The sequence below is a fragment of the Catharus ustulatus genome, chromosome 21 (genome assembly GCF_009819885.2).
Source record: "Catharus ustulatus isolate bCatUst1 chromosome 21, bCatUst1.pri.v2, whole genome shotgun sequence".
Lineage (NCBI taxonomy): Eukaryota > Metazoa > Chordata > Aves > Passeriformes > Turdidae > Catharus > Catharus ustulatus.
The window spans coordinates 4,379,664-4,394,848 of NC_046241.1; the positions used below are offsets into that span (position 1 = coordinate 4,379,664).

At 47.3% G+C, this 15,185-nt stretch overlaps 1 protein-coding gene across 2 annotated transcripts in view; it reads right to left on the reverse strand.

Moving 5' to 3' along the window:
- BRINP1 (BMP/retinoic acid inducible neural specific 1) overlaps positions 1 to 15,185 on the reverse strand; it is an 88,109-nt gene that overhangs the window by 49,734 nt on the left and 23,190 nt on the right. For both annotated transcript variants that reach the window (XM_033077494.2, XM_033077496.1), the window contains exon 2: positions 9,387 to 9,654. In XM_033077494.2, coding sequence (XP_032933385.1) covers positions 9,387 to 9,604 — 218 coding nt within the window. In that variant the 5' untranslated portion in view covers positions 9,605 to 9,654. The remainder of the gene's footprint in view (positions 1 to 9,386; positions 9,655 to 15,185) is intronic.

A 15,185-nucleotide genomic window follows, 5' to 3' on the forward strand; every position in this document is an offset into this window, starting at 1 on the left:
GCCCTGGTGGATCACATCTTGTTCCATTTACAGAGCCTGGTGGGCAGCAATCAGCAAAAAAGAAAGGTAAAAAAATATACTTTCTGAAACCCAAGGGAAACATTGGAGGAATCCAGAAATTAAAAAAACCAAAACCCTATAATGCTTTCTCCCAGTGCTACTTGTGCCAGAACAAAATTATTCTGTCTATCTAACAGGATGACTTTTTTATTTTAATGTAACAGCTTCTCTGCTGAAATAAGCATCTCCTGCTTTGAAAACAGAATTAATAAGATTATTAAAAAATAATTTTTAAAAAGCAGCTAAAAATATATATTTTTTAAGAAGGAGAGTGAAAGCTTCTCTTTGCCTTGTTAGCCTTTAAAATATGTTCCCAAGCCACCAGACCATAGTCTGCTGCTCTGGAGGAATGTGAGATGAATGTGCAGAGTCATTGCTGTCACAGCATGCTGGGAGCAGCCCTGCTGGGCACAGCCTGCACTTGACACAGGAGGGGAACATTCCCCACCATGCAGGAGGTCTCTGATGGGACAGGATGTGGACATCCTTGTCCAAGCCCAGCAGGATGCTGGAAAGGTTCAGTGACTAAAATATTTCTGTGCTGCTTCTGGGATTCATGGTAGGAGGATCAAAATATTTCATTATGGATGGAGAAGGGGAATTTTCCTGCTGGAAGATGCAGCTCCAGAGATCTGTGCTAGCGCTCAGCCAATCCAGCAAAGACCAGCAGGCAGGACAGGCAGGCACTGATCTGCCTTTCCAGGCACACAGCTCACAGGAGGGCTTTTCTCCAGAGGAACTGGCAGGTCCTATCCACAGGAGCCTCATCAGAATGTGAATTTATCAACTGCTTTGCCTCCACGCCGTCCCCATGGGCTGGGTGTCTTTGGATGCCCTTCCCCAAACATCAGAGATTTTCTGCTCCCACATTTCAGCAGCTCCAGGGATATTAAAGACTGGTGCCACTCACCCTTCCTCTTGCCCCTGTTCTCAATAATACCAAAGAGAAGGAGAGGTGTGTCCTTCTGTCAAGCCCTGCAGCTGCCAGGGATGCTCCCAAGGCGTCACCATCTAATCCAAAGGCAGCCAGAGCAGCTGCTCCTCCAGCCTGGCCAGGGCCAAGCTCTGAGCCTGCTCACACAGCCCAGCACAAAGCTCTGCACAGCTCAGCCCCAGCCATTCCCTGCCAGCCCCTACCCCTGCCTTTATTCTGCTTATGCAAATCCATGAGAAGCTGCACACAGGCAGGGAGTTGCATTATGCAGGGGATGTAACAGCAGCACTCCCTGCACTGCATGATGAATGAAGGCTGGGGCTGGAGGAGATGCTGTGTGATGGAATTGTCTGGTTTATGCCCATCACTGAATGGCTCCTGTTTGCCAACTGCTTTTACAGATGCTGAGACAGGAATGTAAATCCTGGCTTTCGTAAAGTTGCATAAACGTGTAGTAATGTCATTTTTAGATGAGCATTTACACCGAAGACAACACTAGGAGGCTTCGTTGTTTACATGCACTGTGGAAATGGATTTCAGGTTTTGGTTTACACACATTTATTTACACAGCATTTACTGATTACAGACCAATGTACATCACTTGTTTACAGGCATAATATAAACTAGGGAGATTCTGTCTTTTTGCCTGTATGGATTTCCTCTGCTCATCCAAATGGAGAAAAGAACCTCCTTTCATCTCAGCTCCCCTGTCCTTCAATTGCCGTGCTGTGTCTCCTGAAAAAGCCTTGCCTCTGACTGGAAAACAAAAAAGTTGATGTCCTCTTTAAACACATAGCATAAAACCTTAATAAGAAAACCTTGTCAGCCAAACTTCAGCATGACTAAAGAAGCCCAAGCAAAGATTAAAAGGCCTAACAGTGCCCATCAATTCATACCTGAGCTAAGCATCACCTTAATGCTGTTTGAGGAGAATGTTCACGGTGCTTTCAGTGCTTTCTTGGATGGTTCAGACATCCAGTCAAGTGGAACAGGACAGAAAACCTGCCAGGGTGTGTGAGAGAGGATCTGAGTGCAGCCAGTGCAGCAGTTTGTCACTGTCACAGCCCCCAGTGCCAGCGCCCAGCCTGCTTTGGGAAGCACCACAGGCACAGCTGCATTCCTGCTGCTCATCCTGCCTCTCACTCCTGTGCCAAGCCATGCTGGGGAAATTATTACTGGGTTTTTTCTTTATCCTAAGATGCTGAACCCAGGGAAAATCAAAGTTGGACCCTAGGGAATTTCAAGATTTCAAAGTCACAGACTGATCAAGGACAGGCAGTCATTTTTTTTTTTTTTCCCAGTCCTTCCCTAACTCAAGGTTATAAAAAGTCCTTGCAAATTCAAACTGAAGAACAAGCAGCTAAACACAATACACTCAAAATCAAAATATTCCTCTTTAGACATTTTTGAAGTAGCACTACTTGACTTCATGTCTTGAGATGAACTTTAGTGCCTTAAAAACAGAAAAAAAAAAAAAACAAAAACAAAACCAAAAACCCCCACAATCGATTAATAAAGTGAAAATAAACAGCAAGGCTTAAAACTTTCACTGAGCCTGAAATGAAATGTTTTAATTTTTTCATTTTACTGAAAAGTTGAACAAACATCCATTTCATATCAACCCTTTTTAATGTTATTTTTGTTCTGTACAACCAGTGAACCACAAAATCAATTCTTCGTACTGCTCTGGTGACCAGTAGATTAAATTCAACGCAATAAAGAGACAGCAAAAGCAGTCAATGAGGAATGGAGAGAAGAACAGCCTGAAAAGATGATGGAAGCAGCTCTAATAGATTTTGTCTGTGGCAGAGCTTAGCACAACCAAAATAACTTCACAACCACTTTAAAATAACTTTAATGCACATTGCTGCTGGGAAGAGCAGCCCCCTTCGTCACCCTTCTGCCTCCATCCACACAGTCCTGTCCCTCTGCTACCCCTGACCACAGAATGAAGGAGATCAGAAAGTGATTAGCTAAAAATCAACAAATTAATTTTTTTTTTAATCTGTCAGACTGTTTTCCTGCAGGTCAGTTGCTCACCTCTGGAAATCACAGGTTTGCATGAAATCTGCCTGGAAGTTCCACTCAGGAAAGGCCAAACTTCTGCAGGTTGGAGCAAACTTTAGGCTGAAGAAAAGGCGGCTCAGGGGGAACCTTCCTGCTCTCTACAACTCCCTGACAGGAGGGACAGGAGGAAATGACCTCAAGCTGTGCCAGGGGAGGTTTAGGTTGGACATCAGAAGAATTTTTTTATGGAAAGGGTGGTCAGGGATTGGCAGGGGCTGCCCAGGGAGGTTTGCAGTGCCCATCCCTGTCCAAGGAAGGGCTGGAGGTGGCACTCAGGGCTCTGGGCTGGGGACAAGGTGGGCATTGGGCACAGCTGGGACTCGATCTTGGAAGTCTTTTCCAGCCAAAACAATTCTGTGATTCCAATATAAAACCATCCATAAAGTCCCCACTATCACTGACCAGCTTGGCCAAGCCCAGTGCCTGATGTAAGAGTTACATTTTACTTTTGTTCAGAAATAACAAAAGCTCGTTGTCCTCCCAGCCAGGGCAGGCACTGTACAAACCCTGGTGCTGTGTGTGCAGCTCTGGGCACTGGGCAGTGCTGGAACACATTCTCCAGCCAATAAATCGGTGAATTTACCTTGAAGTCAACAGTTTCACGTATTTATGTCACAGAGAATCTGGCTCATTGTTTTTAATTTGTGGTGCCATAAAACTTTGAAAGTTTTGTGAGGCAGTTTTGTGAGACCAATCTTTTTTCCTCCTTTCTTTATTTTTTTTTTCCCCTCTAAGGGAAAATTCAAGCAGCAGAACCACATGTGCATTTCTAAGTCAGTTGTAGCCCATGCTATGTGCACAGCAAAGATCCTGGCTTCAGGATCCTTCTCTTCCTCTTCACTGAGGGAATGACACATTTAGGGAGCACGTAGCTGCTCAGATTTGTGGCTTTTCTAGGACTAAATAAAAATCTCTAGTGTTGCTGAATGCATTCACCAGTGCAAATCCCTTTATGAGCACAGAGTTTAGTGTCCACTCTGAATTGGAGAAACAGGGAAATAACAGAAGTGTTGGTTAGATGGGACCCTGGGGATCCCTAATCCAACCTCCCACTTGAGGCAGGACCAGCTCTTGAGCACATCAGCTGAGGCTTTGTCCAGCCAAGCCTTGGAAGCCACCAAGGAGGGAGACACCTCTCACTCTCCACTGACTTGTCCTAGACCAGCACTGTTCTCCTGATGAAATAATATTTTGGAAGGAAAAAAAAAAAAAAAAGCAGCTTCTTTCCTCAGGCAGCATCCCAACCAACTTCTGTCCAGCTTGTGCTGCCAACATTTCCTGTCTCAGAATCTCCTTTTCATCTTTGTGGGACCTTGCTGTACCAAGAGTATGTGAGCAATTGGGTCTGTCTGTCACTCTACAGAGGGAGGGACAGAGCAGGACTGGCTGCTTTGGTGCCACCTTCCCCACTAAGTTTTGATTCTGCTGGTGTATTTTAAGCAGACCTGACAGAGGTCTCAGAAGGATTCTCTATTTGCAGGTTTCATGAAATTAGGCAGCCTCTAACTGGTCCCACTGCAGAAGTTACAAGGCGAGCAGATCTCCTTTTCATACCCCAGGGTTTCCCTGCTCTCTCTCACAGAGCCAGACTTCCCCGTCCCCACTGTCGTTTCACAAAATGGAATTAAACTCCCACGCATGGAAAATACGCATTTCTTCTTGCACATGCACATTCCACTTGCAGCCCTGTGTGATCATCCATTTTATATTGCTGTTGTCCCTTATGTCCAAACATCTTGCAGCTTTTAATTAAGTCTGCCCAGCAATGCAGAGCAGGCGAGAGCTGTCATCTCCTCATCTCCCCTTCCCAGGGGTGGGGAGGGAATTGAGGAAAGCAGAAATGAGCTCACCCACAGCCACACCACAGGCCTGGGGCAAAAATCCAGGTCCTGCCTGTGTCACCTCCCTGCCACTCTGCTTGTGGGCTCCTGTTTCCAAGGCACTGTGTCCTGCCCCTGTTTTCCACAGAACTGGCAGGGGCAGCCTCTGCTCAGCTGGATGAGCCCATCTCACCTTGCCCCTCTTTGCCTCCCACCTCTGACACCGAACAACAAAGCCTCTTCTTTTTATCTTTTGAGAAAATACTTTTTCTGCAGTTGTTTTTTGCCTGTTTGCTGTTATTTTTTGGGGAGTTTTGTTTGGGTTTTTTTCTAGAACTTGCTTCAACTGAGCAGCATCATCAGGGAAATTCCTCTGTCAGTGCCTCTGCCTGGCAATTTGCATTGACTATTCCAGTGCCCAGCCCACTTTTTGCTTTGCCTTATAGCTAAATAACTTCTGAGAGAAGGAAAAAAAAAAAAGGACAACATGACAACATACTTCAAAGCAGTGGGCTGAAGCTGTTAACTGTTCAGTGGTAACAGGGATGTTTCTGGTCTGAGCAGGACCCCAGCCCCAAAGCCAAGCTGAGCTTTATCTGTTTTCCAGCTTCCTGCAGTACCTCGTACCCAAGGCTCCCATGACTAGGAATAACAACAAGGATGGTGATAATGAATATTCAGACATCCCACAAACCACTCTCAGCATCTGCCATCCTATCTGCATTAGCACCAGTGTGCACAGATAATGATCAAAGTAGCATTTTCCTGCCAGAGGCCCCCCAAACCATCCTTATTAGTATGAATCAATGCTGACTAATGTGCTTCCCTAATGCAATTGTATCCACTCCTACTGTTCATGATTTAATATAAAACATCTCCCCCTTTGCTTGTCTTCCCCCTGCCACGTGCAAGGTGTGAGCCTTGACTGAGGGGACCAGGAAAATCTGTGATCCAAGTTTTACAAGATAGAGACCTAAAATCCACAGAAATGAAGTGCATGGAAGGAGGGAACAAGACTTTGGAGGTTGTAACAGTGAACTGTCTTTCCATGCTAGACCTGGATTCAGGTTTCATATGAAAGATATCATCAGCTCTGAGGTTCTACAGCAGTCCTGCTTATGCAGAATATAAAATAGCCCTGCTCACTGCAGCAGACTCTGTGATTGCTGCTGACAAGCTCTGGACTTCAGTAGTGATGGGAGGAGGACTCCTTGATTTTATGTTGCTTCCTTTTTAGCATTGCAAAAAGGAGAAATGTTTTAACATTGCAAAAAGGAGAAAATTCTGCATTGTGCCTTGTGCTTCTCTTAGCACCACCAGTGTCTTTGCCTTGGTGGTTTTGCAGGGTAAATGACACAGTCCTAATGTGATGTGTCCATGTTCCCACAGAGCAGGACACCAGGGAAATCACCACTAAACAGCCACCAGTGCTTCAATTAGGGATGGGTGAAGTCCTCTGGCCTGATTTCACATCCTCTCCAAATCCTTGGTCACTGTGGCTGGTTTGAGACCTGCTGCCATCAGCCTTGGGAGAGGAGCAGGGCTCAGGCCAAACCTCACTCAGCAAAATCACAAGTGCCCCAAGGAGCTGTCTGACAGAGCAACAAACTAAAAACCAGCCAACCTAAACAAGTATGGGAGGAAAGGGGCATTGAAGGAGAAGATTGCACAGAAAATTCCCATACTCCATATCAGCTGCTTTTCTAAGGAAAGGATTGATATCCTTAATGCAGGAAATGTGCCTCCCTTGGGCTAGTCTGGTGCAAAGAGCAATTGAGAGACATCTTTTGGTAGGAAAGAGGCTTCTATGCTGGAATTAAACAGTTGACAAAATCCCAACAGCTTTACAGATTCTCCAAGTCAATTTAAGGAGCCCACAAAATAAGATTTTACCCCTGTGGGTTTCAGTAAAACGGAATGTTCTGGGGGAGTGTGTGCACAGTCTAGCTCTTAACTGCAAGAATTGGCTGTGGCTCCACTAATGCTTCATAGCCAGACTGAGTCTGATATCCCTTCAAAAATGCATGGGCTCAGTTTTTAAGTGACCAGTTCTGCCAACAGGGCCAGCTATTACAAACAAACAGCCCCCAGCATCCAGCCAGACTCCCACCTGATCATTCCATCTGCTCTGCTGCAGCACTGAGGCTTTCCCCTCCTCAGCTGAGCTCAGGGGGAGCAGGTTTGTCCCACACTTGTACTTCCAAAGTGCCCAGCTCCCAGCAGCTCCAACCACCACACACAAGCACTCAGCTCCCTCCTCCAGCCCAGCCTGTGGTGTTTGCTCATGAGGTGCCCTGGCTGCCCTTGCAGTCCTCTCTAAATTCTCTCCCTAACTGCTTCCACTGGACTTTATCTCTGGTTTCTTTTGGGAATGCTGACTTCTGCATCATGGTCATTATCTGCAAGACCCCTCTCAGACACCTCCCATGCACACAGAATGCTGTTTTCTGTGTTGTGCTCTCCACCTGCTCCATGTGTCTTTCATGAATGGTTTAGCAATATTTATCAGAAACAGAGAAAACAAATCCCTTTCCACTTCCCATACATAAAGTTCATCCTGAATTAAGACTTCAAATTCATATTAGTTACCTACAAACCAAAAGGGAATTTGTTCTTTACCCCCTGACAGATAAAACCAATCACAGGCTTCACATGCAAACCAGATTCTGGCTCCTTTATAGAAGTGGAGGACACAAAGCCATGGCACAGGCTGCCTGCTCAGGGTGTGAATCCATCACGAGAGACTCCCCACAAACCTCTGTCAGATGTGTCACAGGTATGTCTGAGTGCCTTGGGGAAGAGGCACAGATTAAATGACCTCTCAAGGTCCTTGCAGACCCGTTTCTCCGTGATGCTTAGAGACAGGATCCCAGGCTTGATGGATCTGTGGCCTGACCCACAGTGACAGTTCACGGCTCTGTCTGAACACATCCATCCTGTGGCTCTCTCCCCCAGCCCCTGCAGACTCCGTGGTGGCATCCTGGGCTGCACAGCTCTTTAGCAAAGGGCAGAGCCCGTGCCTGAGGCAGGAGCAGGGCAGGGAGCTGCAGGCTGGGTCACTGTGTGTGTTGGCAGGCGGGGCAGGAGGGGAGCTGGGCACTGCACAGCCAGGGAAAAAGGCTCGTGTGAAAAGGCATTTTCTCAGCTGCTGTGTGCACACACAGTGAGATCTCACCAGTGGAAGCAAGTTTTTAGTTTTGGGGGCTGTCTTCCCCCTGAGCTGTTTTGGAGAGGACAAGCCAGGACAATATTTTTAACCTGCCCTTGCTGCTGCAAGGGGAGGGGGGGCTGCACTCCCTGGAGGCTGCAGGACAAGAACAACTCATTTTTCTTCCCCACACAGAGCTGATGCCTCACATATCTCTGTCATTCTGGCTCTGTGCCCATGGGACAGCACTCCCTGCACACAGGTGATTCCCTGTGATTGATTCCCTGTGATTCCCTGTGATTCCCTGTGATTGATTCCCTGTGATTGATTCCCTGTGATTCCCTGTGATTGATTCCCTGTGATTCCCTGTGATTCCCTGTGATTGATTCCCTGTGGTTGATTCCCTGTGATTCCCTGCTCCCCATCCCCATGTCCATGTCTCCATGTGCACAGTGCCATGGGCTGCTCACCAGCATTTCCCTGCCCACTACTTTGCACGGCTGTGTGGCTTTCTGAAACACAACAGGACCGTATAATTATGTAAATGCACACATGGCTGGGAGAGTTTTTCAGTCTCTTTGGGTTTCAGCACAAATCTCCTGACACTTGCTGGCTTATTCCCCTTCACTCCAAAGTGCTTGCTGCTTTAATTAGATGTTCATGTGAGCACCCCAGCTTTTCAGATTAAAATGAAGAGGGAAAAGTGTGGTTCTAGATAGCACAGCTGGCAAGAAGAGTTTGAAACAAGCAACCACTAAGGCTTAAAAACCTAGAAGGCAAAATAAAATCCAAATTCTGCCGATTCTCTGTAAGTTTTTTTTAACTCTCTGCAGTTTTTTAACCAAGATCACAGTTCTGGGGCCAAGTCCAACTTATACATGGAGATAAATCCTCAAAGATGTGTGGTAGGCAGCACACAGCCAAGGCTCCTACACAGCAGTGTGAGAACTGTCACACTGACGTGCATGGTGACATCTTTATGTGAACCTGCAGCTATTGGCAGTTCACATGTATGAGTTTGGTACAGAGGCTTGTGCTGTCCAGAGCTCCATTGATTTGAAAAAGCTGCTTGGGAACCTGCCTGTGAGCTGTCTGTCACCACAAATGAAGAACACCCACCCCCTCAGCTCCTTTTCATCTCGCCCTGTGCTGTGCACATTGCCATGACACTGCAGTTCATCTCGCTATCAGAGCACTCCAGCCCAGCCTTTGAAGCAATCTGCATTGCCAGCTGAGGGCCATGGGGAACCAAAGCAGCACTTCCAGGTGGAACAGGGACAATCTGCCATTAACTCCCAGGCTGGAGCCCATGGCAGAGCTCCCAGCACCCAAACCTCCCCCAAGGAACCCGCCATACCTGTATATTTTATATCTGGTTGTAAATCCTTGACGATGTCTTTCCACAAAGGATAAGTAGCTCCGTGAGTGGTGGAAAGGCCCCCTGTCTGAAATAAGCCAATCAAACTCCTTGGAGACATGTTGGTTGGTAGCAGCTGGGTCCTGGTGGGAGGGCTGTATGAGTATATGGTCCCATATAAACAGGAGGTAGAGGAACTCAACAAGCCTCCAGTTCATGCTTTTCTGTCTGCCTTTTTCCTCTCATTCTTGCTCCATTCTGTGGAGTCCTGTGAAGAGAGAGGGGATAGGAGGAAGGAGAGAGAGAAAGAGAAATGGAGGGGAGGAGGGAGAGAAAGAGAGAGATTAAAAACGCTCTAATCCTTTGACAACCTTCTCTCAGGGTGAAAACAGACATGAAAAAATCAAGTTTTAGAAGACTTCGGTTTGCCTGTATTACAGCTTAGTGTATTTGGCAGTGTTTTATTCATGCATTTAAGTGGTGCCTTTAACCTCCTGAGCATATATCACCTTTGAAATAACCAGGTCCTGACCTGAGACATCCTCACCCCAGCTTCTCCATCATTTCCCTCATGAAGTTCTCCAGAGTGCTGCAAAGGCGAGTGAGGGCCGGGTGCAGGAGGTGGCTGCACCCAAGGCTACAATTACCCCTTTATTGTCCCTTTAATGCTGGGCCAGAGAAACGTGTCTCCTGCTTTCATGTCTCTCTGATGATCTGTAATCCATACTCTGTGCAACCTGAGCAATCTATAAAGACCCAGCTCTTACTTTCAAGTGCTGCCAAAAAAAGAAATAAAACAAAATAATTACCCAGGTTTGGCGACGAGCACACACGCAGGCACACACACACAGAGACACACACAACTATGAAATCCTGCCAAACTCTGACAGATAAAAATGTCCTCACCCTGCTTTCCTCCTGGGGGAGGTGTGTGTGGTGCAGGGGATGGGGTCTGCTGCTATTTCAGCTATGGTGGGACCTCAAGGCTCTTCCCAAGATCAAGGCTCTGACACGCTGAACATGCACATTCAGCGAGGGAGATCCTTCCCAGCACCTGGAGCAGGACAAGCTCTCCCTGCCGTGGTGGGAGAGCAGCAAAGCAAGGCTGGGGACAGCCCTGTGCCGAGCCAGCTCCTCTCCCAGCATGTGACAGGACATCTGATGAGTGGGAAGGGAATGCGGGGTAAGGTGCATTGCCAAAGGTTACACAGCAAGGCATGGATTGAGCTGGAAGCCAGCCCTGCTCTCCTGGCTGCCATTCCCAGTGTCCCACTCATCCCCCTGCACAGCCAGGCTGCTGGACTGCCCCTCTCAGCAAAGCCATGTGCTCTGTGGTGGCAGTGAGGGGCTTGTACCCACCATGGTCCCCTCCACCTCCACAGCACAAGGTGTTGCTGCAGCAGCTCAGCCTGTTGGGTTCAGCTCCTCACTCCTGGGAGCTGCTTGGAAAAATTCTCCATGCTCACAACTGGTTCCTCCTCCTGCCTTCTGGGTTTTGTGGAGGGTATCCAGCACTGTGGGCTGGCAGTGATCTTAAGGCTGCTCCCTCACCTCTGGGAGCACAGGACAGGTGATACCCACCTGTTTCTGTAGAATACAGTGCAGAGAGACTGCAGATATTCTTTAGAGCAGGAGAAATGAGGCTGCTCAGAGCTTTGCCACAGTGAGATTTCATGTCAGGCTTCTTTATGTGTCTCCAGAAAACCTTCTGTTATTGTGCCCAAGTCCTCTCTAAGCACTCTAACAGTTTGTAATTCCTAGAAAGTGAAGGTTTTGCTGAGAGTGTAGGAGAGGTGTGCTAGGGGTGCACTGACAGTGTGTGAGCCTTGGCTGGTGTGAGCAGCAGAGCACAGACCAGAGCCCATGGGTGTTGGTGCTCAGCATGGCCATGTCCTCTGCTCCAGGAGCTCTCCCTGGAGCATGGCAGGGCTGCAGCCCATGGAGGGAGTGTGTCAGGCTGCTGTGCAGGGGGGTTGGAGCCCTGGGTGTGCTGGGGAGCTCAGGACCCCTCTCGGTGTGCCAGAGCGTGTGGGAGCCTGCACGTGTGCTCAGCATGTGCTCCAGGAGCTGCAGCAAGCTCAGCAGCACTCGACAGAACCGAGTTCTGTGAGTCTGGTTAAAGATGACACTCAGCTGTTGCATTACAGGAAGAAATGGGGGAAAAAATCAAGTATGGGAAAGTCAGCCAATGTTTCATTTGTCTGTTGGTCCCATATAAACTTCTTTCTATTTGCAGGTGGAATATCACTGTGGTAAATCTGGTGATACCTGCAGCTCCCGACTGAGGAGGTTGTTCCTTTTCTGGAGACATGTTTTTAACCTCAGCCTTCACCACTGACTCCTATATCCCCCCTAAACAGGGCAGCTCTCAGTGCTTAGTCCCACACATCACACACAGACTGGTTCTACTTTACCTTACCCAACAGGGGAGTTTCCAGCCCTGCACTGAGGGCAGCAGAGCACATCCCAAGTGGCCACAGAACATCCTTGCTCCCACTCACTCATGAGCACAAGGTGGTTACTGGGGAATGCTCCATCCCACCCTCAGCCTCTCCAAATTCCAGTTCAGAAGAGCATTTCTGCTGCTTCTGCACCCAGGCTCCTTCCCTGCCTGGCTGCTCTTGTCCCGTCAGGGTGAGCAGCTGCAAACTCAGCATATTCACCATGAGCTGTGTGCAGACAGCACTCAGCTGCTCTGTACATGTTGTCCCAGCTTCCTTGCCTTCTGCTCATTAAACTCACCCATAGCTCTTCCCCTCATCTGCCAGCCTGGATCAGTTTTCCCTTAAATATTTCACTGTCTATTGGATTTCTATTGCAGAGAGAGGAAGGGAGCTCTTATGTACCCAAGTGGAGGACAGCCCCCTCCAGTTTCCAGCACAGTGCAAGTGAGAATTGAAATATGAGAAGAGCCAAACAAAGTGTGCCTCAGAGAAATCCCAGTGTGTCCTCCTAGGTGTGAATATCATACACTGTGGAAATACCAGCCTGTGAAAGAGAGGAGCTAGTCCCTAACTGCCCACACACAGCTCTTCATCCTCTCCTCCTTTCCTTTGGGGCAAGTTGGAGTCAGGATGATTTGGGCTGTGATGTTCTTATCCAGGAGGTAAGATATGGGGAGAACATGCCTTGAGACCACTGAGGAAATGATCACATCTCCAGCCTGGAAGCTGCCTGGATCAGTTCTGAGAGCAGGGAGCAATGCCTGAGGCAATGGAGCTTGGTGGAGCACAACTGGGTCCAGACTACTATCACACCATCAACTTTAATTTTTTAGTAGTATCTTTTTCCCCCCTGTAGCTGCTGTAGAGATGTTGTTTCACATTAAAGATTAATCCACTCCACAGGGCTGGTCCCCATGGAAGCTATAAAACTCACTAAAGTGGGATTATCTTGTGTCTAAGACAATATTGTGAGGTGCATTCAATCTACCTCCCAACAAGCTTGAATATGAAATTAATTTTTCAGGTGTCTTTATGGGGCTCCACTGATGTGAAATATGTTCTGTGGATTTGGCAAAAGGAACCAGGGAAGAAGCAGGGAGGGTCTCCCACCAAAGGGAGACCCAAGGCTAACTAACAGCTGAATGTGGCACAGAAGCAATCTGTGGACTAAAGGGCAGGCTTGGGGGAGCCAGACTGAGTTTTGATCCAAGATCCAGTGTTTTGCTCAGCTCTGCCCCAAACTCCCCCTATGATGTTGGGCAGTGCCCTTACCTGTGGGGTCTTGGCCTCACTTTCCAATTATCAGCATGGAGTCACAATGGTATTTGTGTGACTATTTAGAGACTATTGTTGGAGAGGCCAGAATTGGGTTTAGCACCTCCCAAAACACAAACCTGCTGGCTCCCAAGGTGTTCCTGTCCTACAAGCAGTGAATGAGAACCACTTCAGCAAGCTTTGCATTGCAGCAGTGAGCAATGCACCCATTTCCACTGAGCAGCACAGCAGAGCAGTGAGTGAGCTGCGTCCTTCTGGCTCATGTCAACAAACACCATCATGCAATCATCACATCTGTTAATAAACATGATCCGTGGGTGAGCCAGGACATGGCTCCACTTCACAGCCAACAAGCAGTGGGAGAAGAAAATGTTGGATGTGCTGACTCTGAGTCATGGTACAGACATTTTCCAGCAGCATCCTGTGCACATGGAGGTCTCTCTTAAACCCTGGCACTTTGCTGGGTGGCTTAGGATGCCCTTTTTCTAATACCAATTCAGGCTGGAACATTTAGTGTTCCTTATCTTATCAGTCTTCAGGATTCTGGGAGGAAAAATAGGCAAGTATTTTCTGTAAAGTGCAAGTTGTATTTGAATGTACATTTAATTTCTTTGTGATTGATATCTGTGTGTTAATTATATTCTATTTTCGGCAATACCTTTGCTGTCACAAGGCAGTGCCTTTTATCCAAGGAGTTCAAATTGAATTAGAGACATTAATTAAAGCTCTCAGCACTCTAGTAAGGCAGGCAAGTGCTGTTACTCCCATTGTTTCTTGAAATAAGAAGAAAAGAATAGAGCTGGATGTCTACTTAGCCACTTAAAAGGTAATTTTTATACAGTGGGAGAGCTCAGAGTGATAGATTTTGCACAAAATTACACTGCAAGGTCTGTTTCATCCAAGGGAGGCTGTGCAGCCCCAGATCCCTGCTATAAACAGGCAGACAGGATGCAGGTGCTCTGACTCTCCATCACTTGCTGTGAACACTCCTCTGCCTCCTGGGATTTTCTACCTTTCCCCTAACCCCTGTGCCTTTCATTTATCCCTTCTATTAGATCCAAATTGATCTCACACACATCCCTTCTGTTTTCCCATGCTCATTGTTGTGAACTATTTCCATCAGAAATGCAGACTCAGGAAAGAGAAATTACTGAACACATTATTTGCAGTACAGAAATAAGTCCCCTATCTCTTTAAGCTTCATGCACCAATAATTCTTCCTTGTGTCCCACATTTGGTTCTTGGCAGGTTGGGAGAGGTTTCTGCCTACTGCCATTTACCAGAGGGAAGAGGCTAACAATTGCTATTTGTATCTGAAACACTTCTGCTCTTCAGCAACTTCACACACAGCTTTAGGATGCTGATAAATTAGTAAGAGACTGAGGTGTCAGGGGAGAGATGAAACAGCTTATGTTAGTTTAGAGCTCAGCCCTGGGAAGTGACGAAAGTCTGACCTCATTTCAGAGAACAGATTAAGTGTACCCATAATTTTAATTTTGGGATGTGCTACTCTAGATTTTATTCAGCTGTGCCTGCTTGGAGTTTGTCACTCAGGTTCCTGGACAGCTAATTGCTGCCACACACCTTTAGGATTTAATTTGTGGAGCACTAATATTTCTGTCCTGCCCCTAACTGAGAGATGCCCCATGAAAATATTGGAAAGGCAACACCCAGGAACAGCCCTGTTCTTTGGAAACCCTGCCCAGCAACCCAACCAAGCTGGGGACACCTTTCCTCTGTCAGGGCCACAGCAATACAGGCAATGTGGATGGAAAGGGAAGCCAATCTGTCAGAGCTGAAGTCATATGAACTGCTGTGGATAAACCTGAGCTCTGGGAAAACAGAATTTGGGCACTTCTGACCTAGATGTCTTTATAGCTCAGACTGCAGACACTGATATCTGACTGAGTCAGGGCTGGAGCTGCAACTCAGCAGTGGCTCTGACTCTCTGGGTGACTGTGGCATACAACATCATAAAACCCCAAATGGTTGTAAAGCTATTTCTTTAGGGAAGTGGGAGTTCACTGTTTCAGGCAGTGATTGGCTAATCCCTCCCCAAATGTCAGTAATTCTGCTCTGA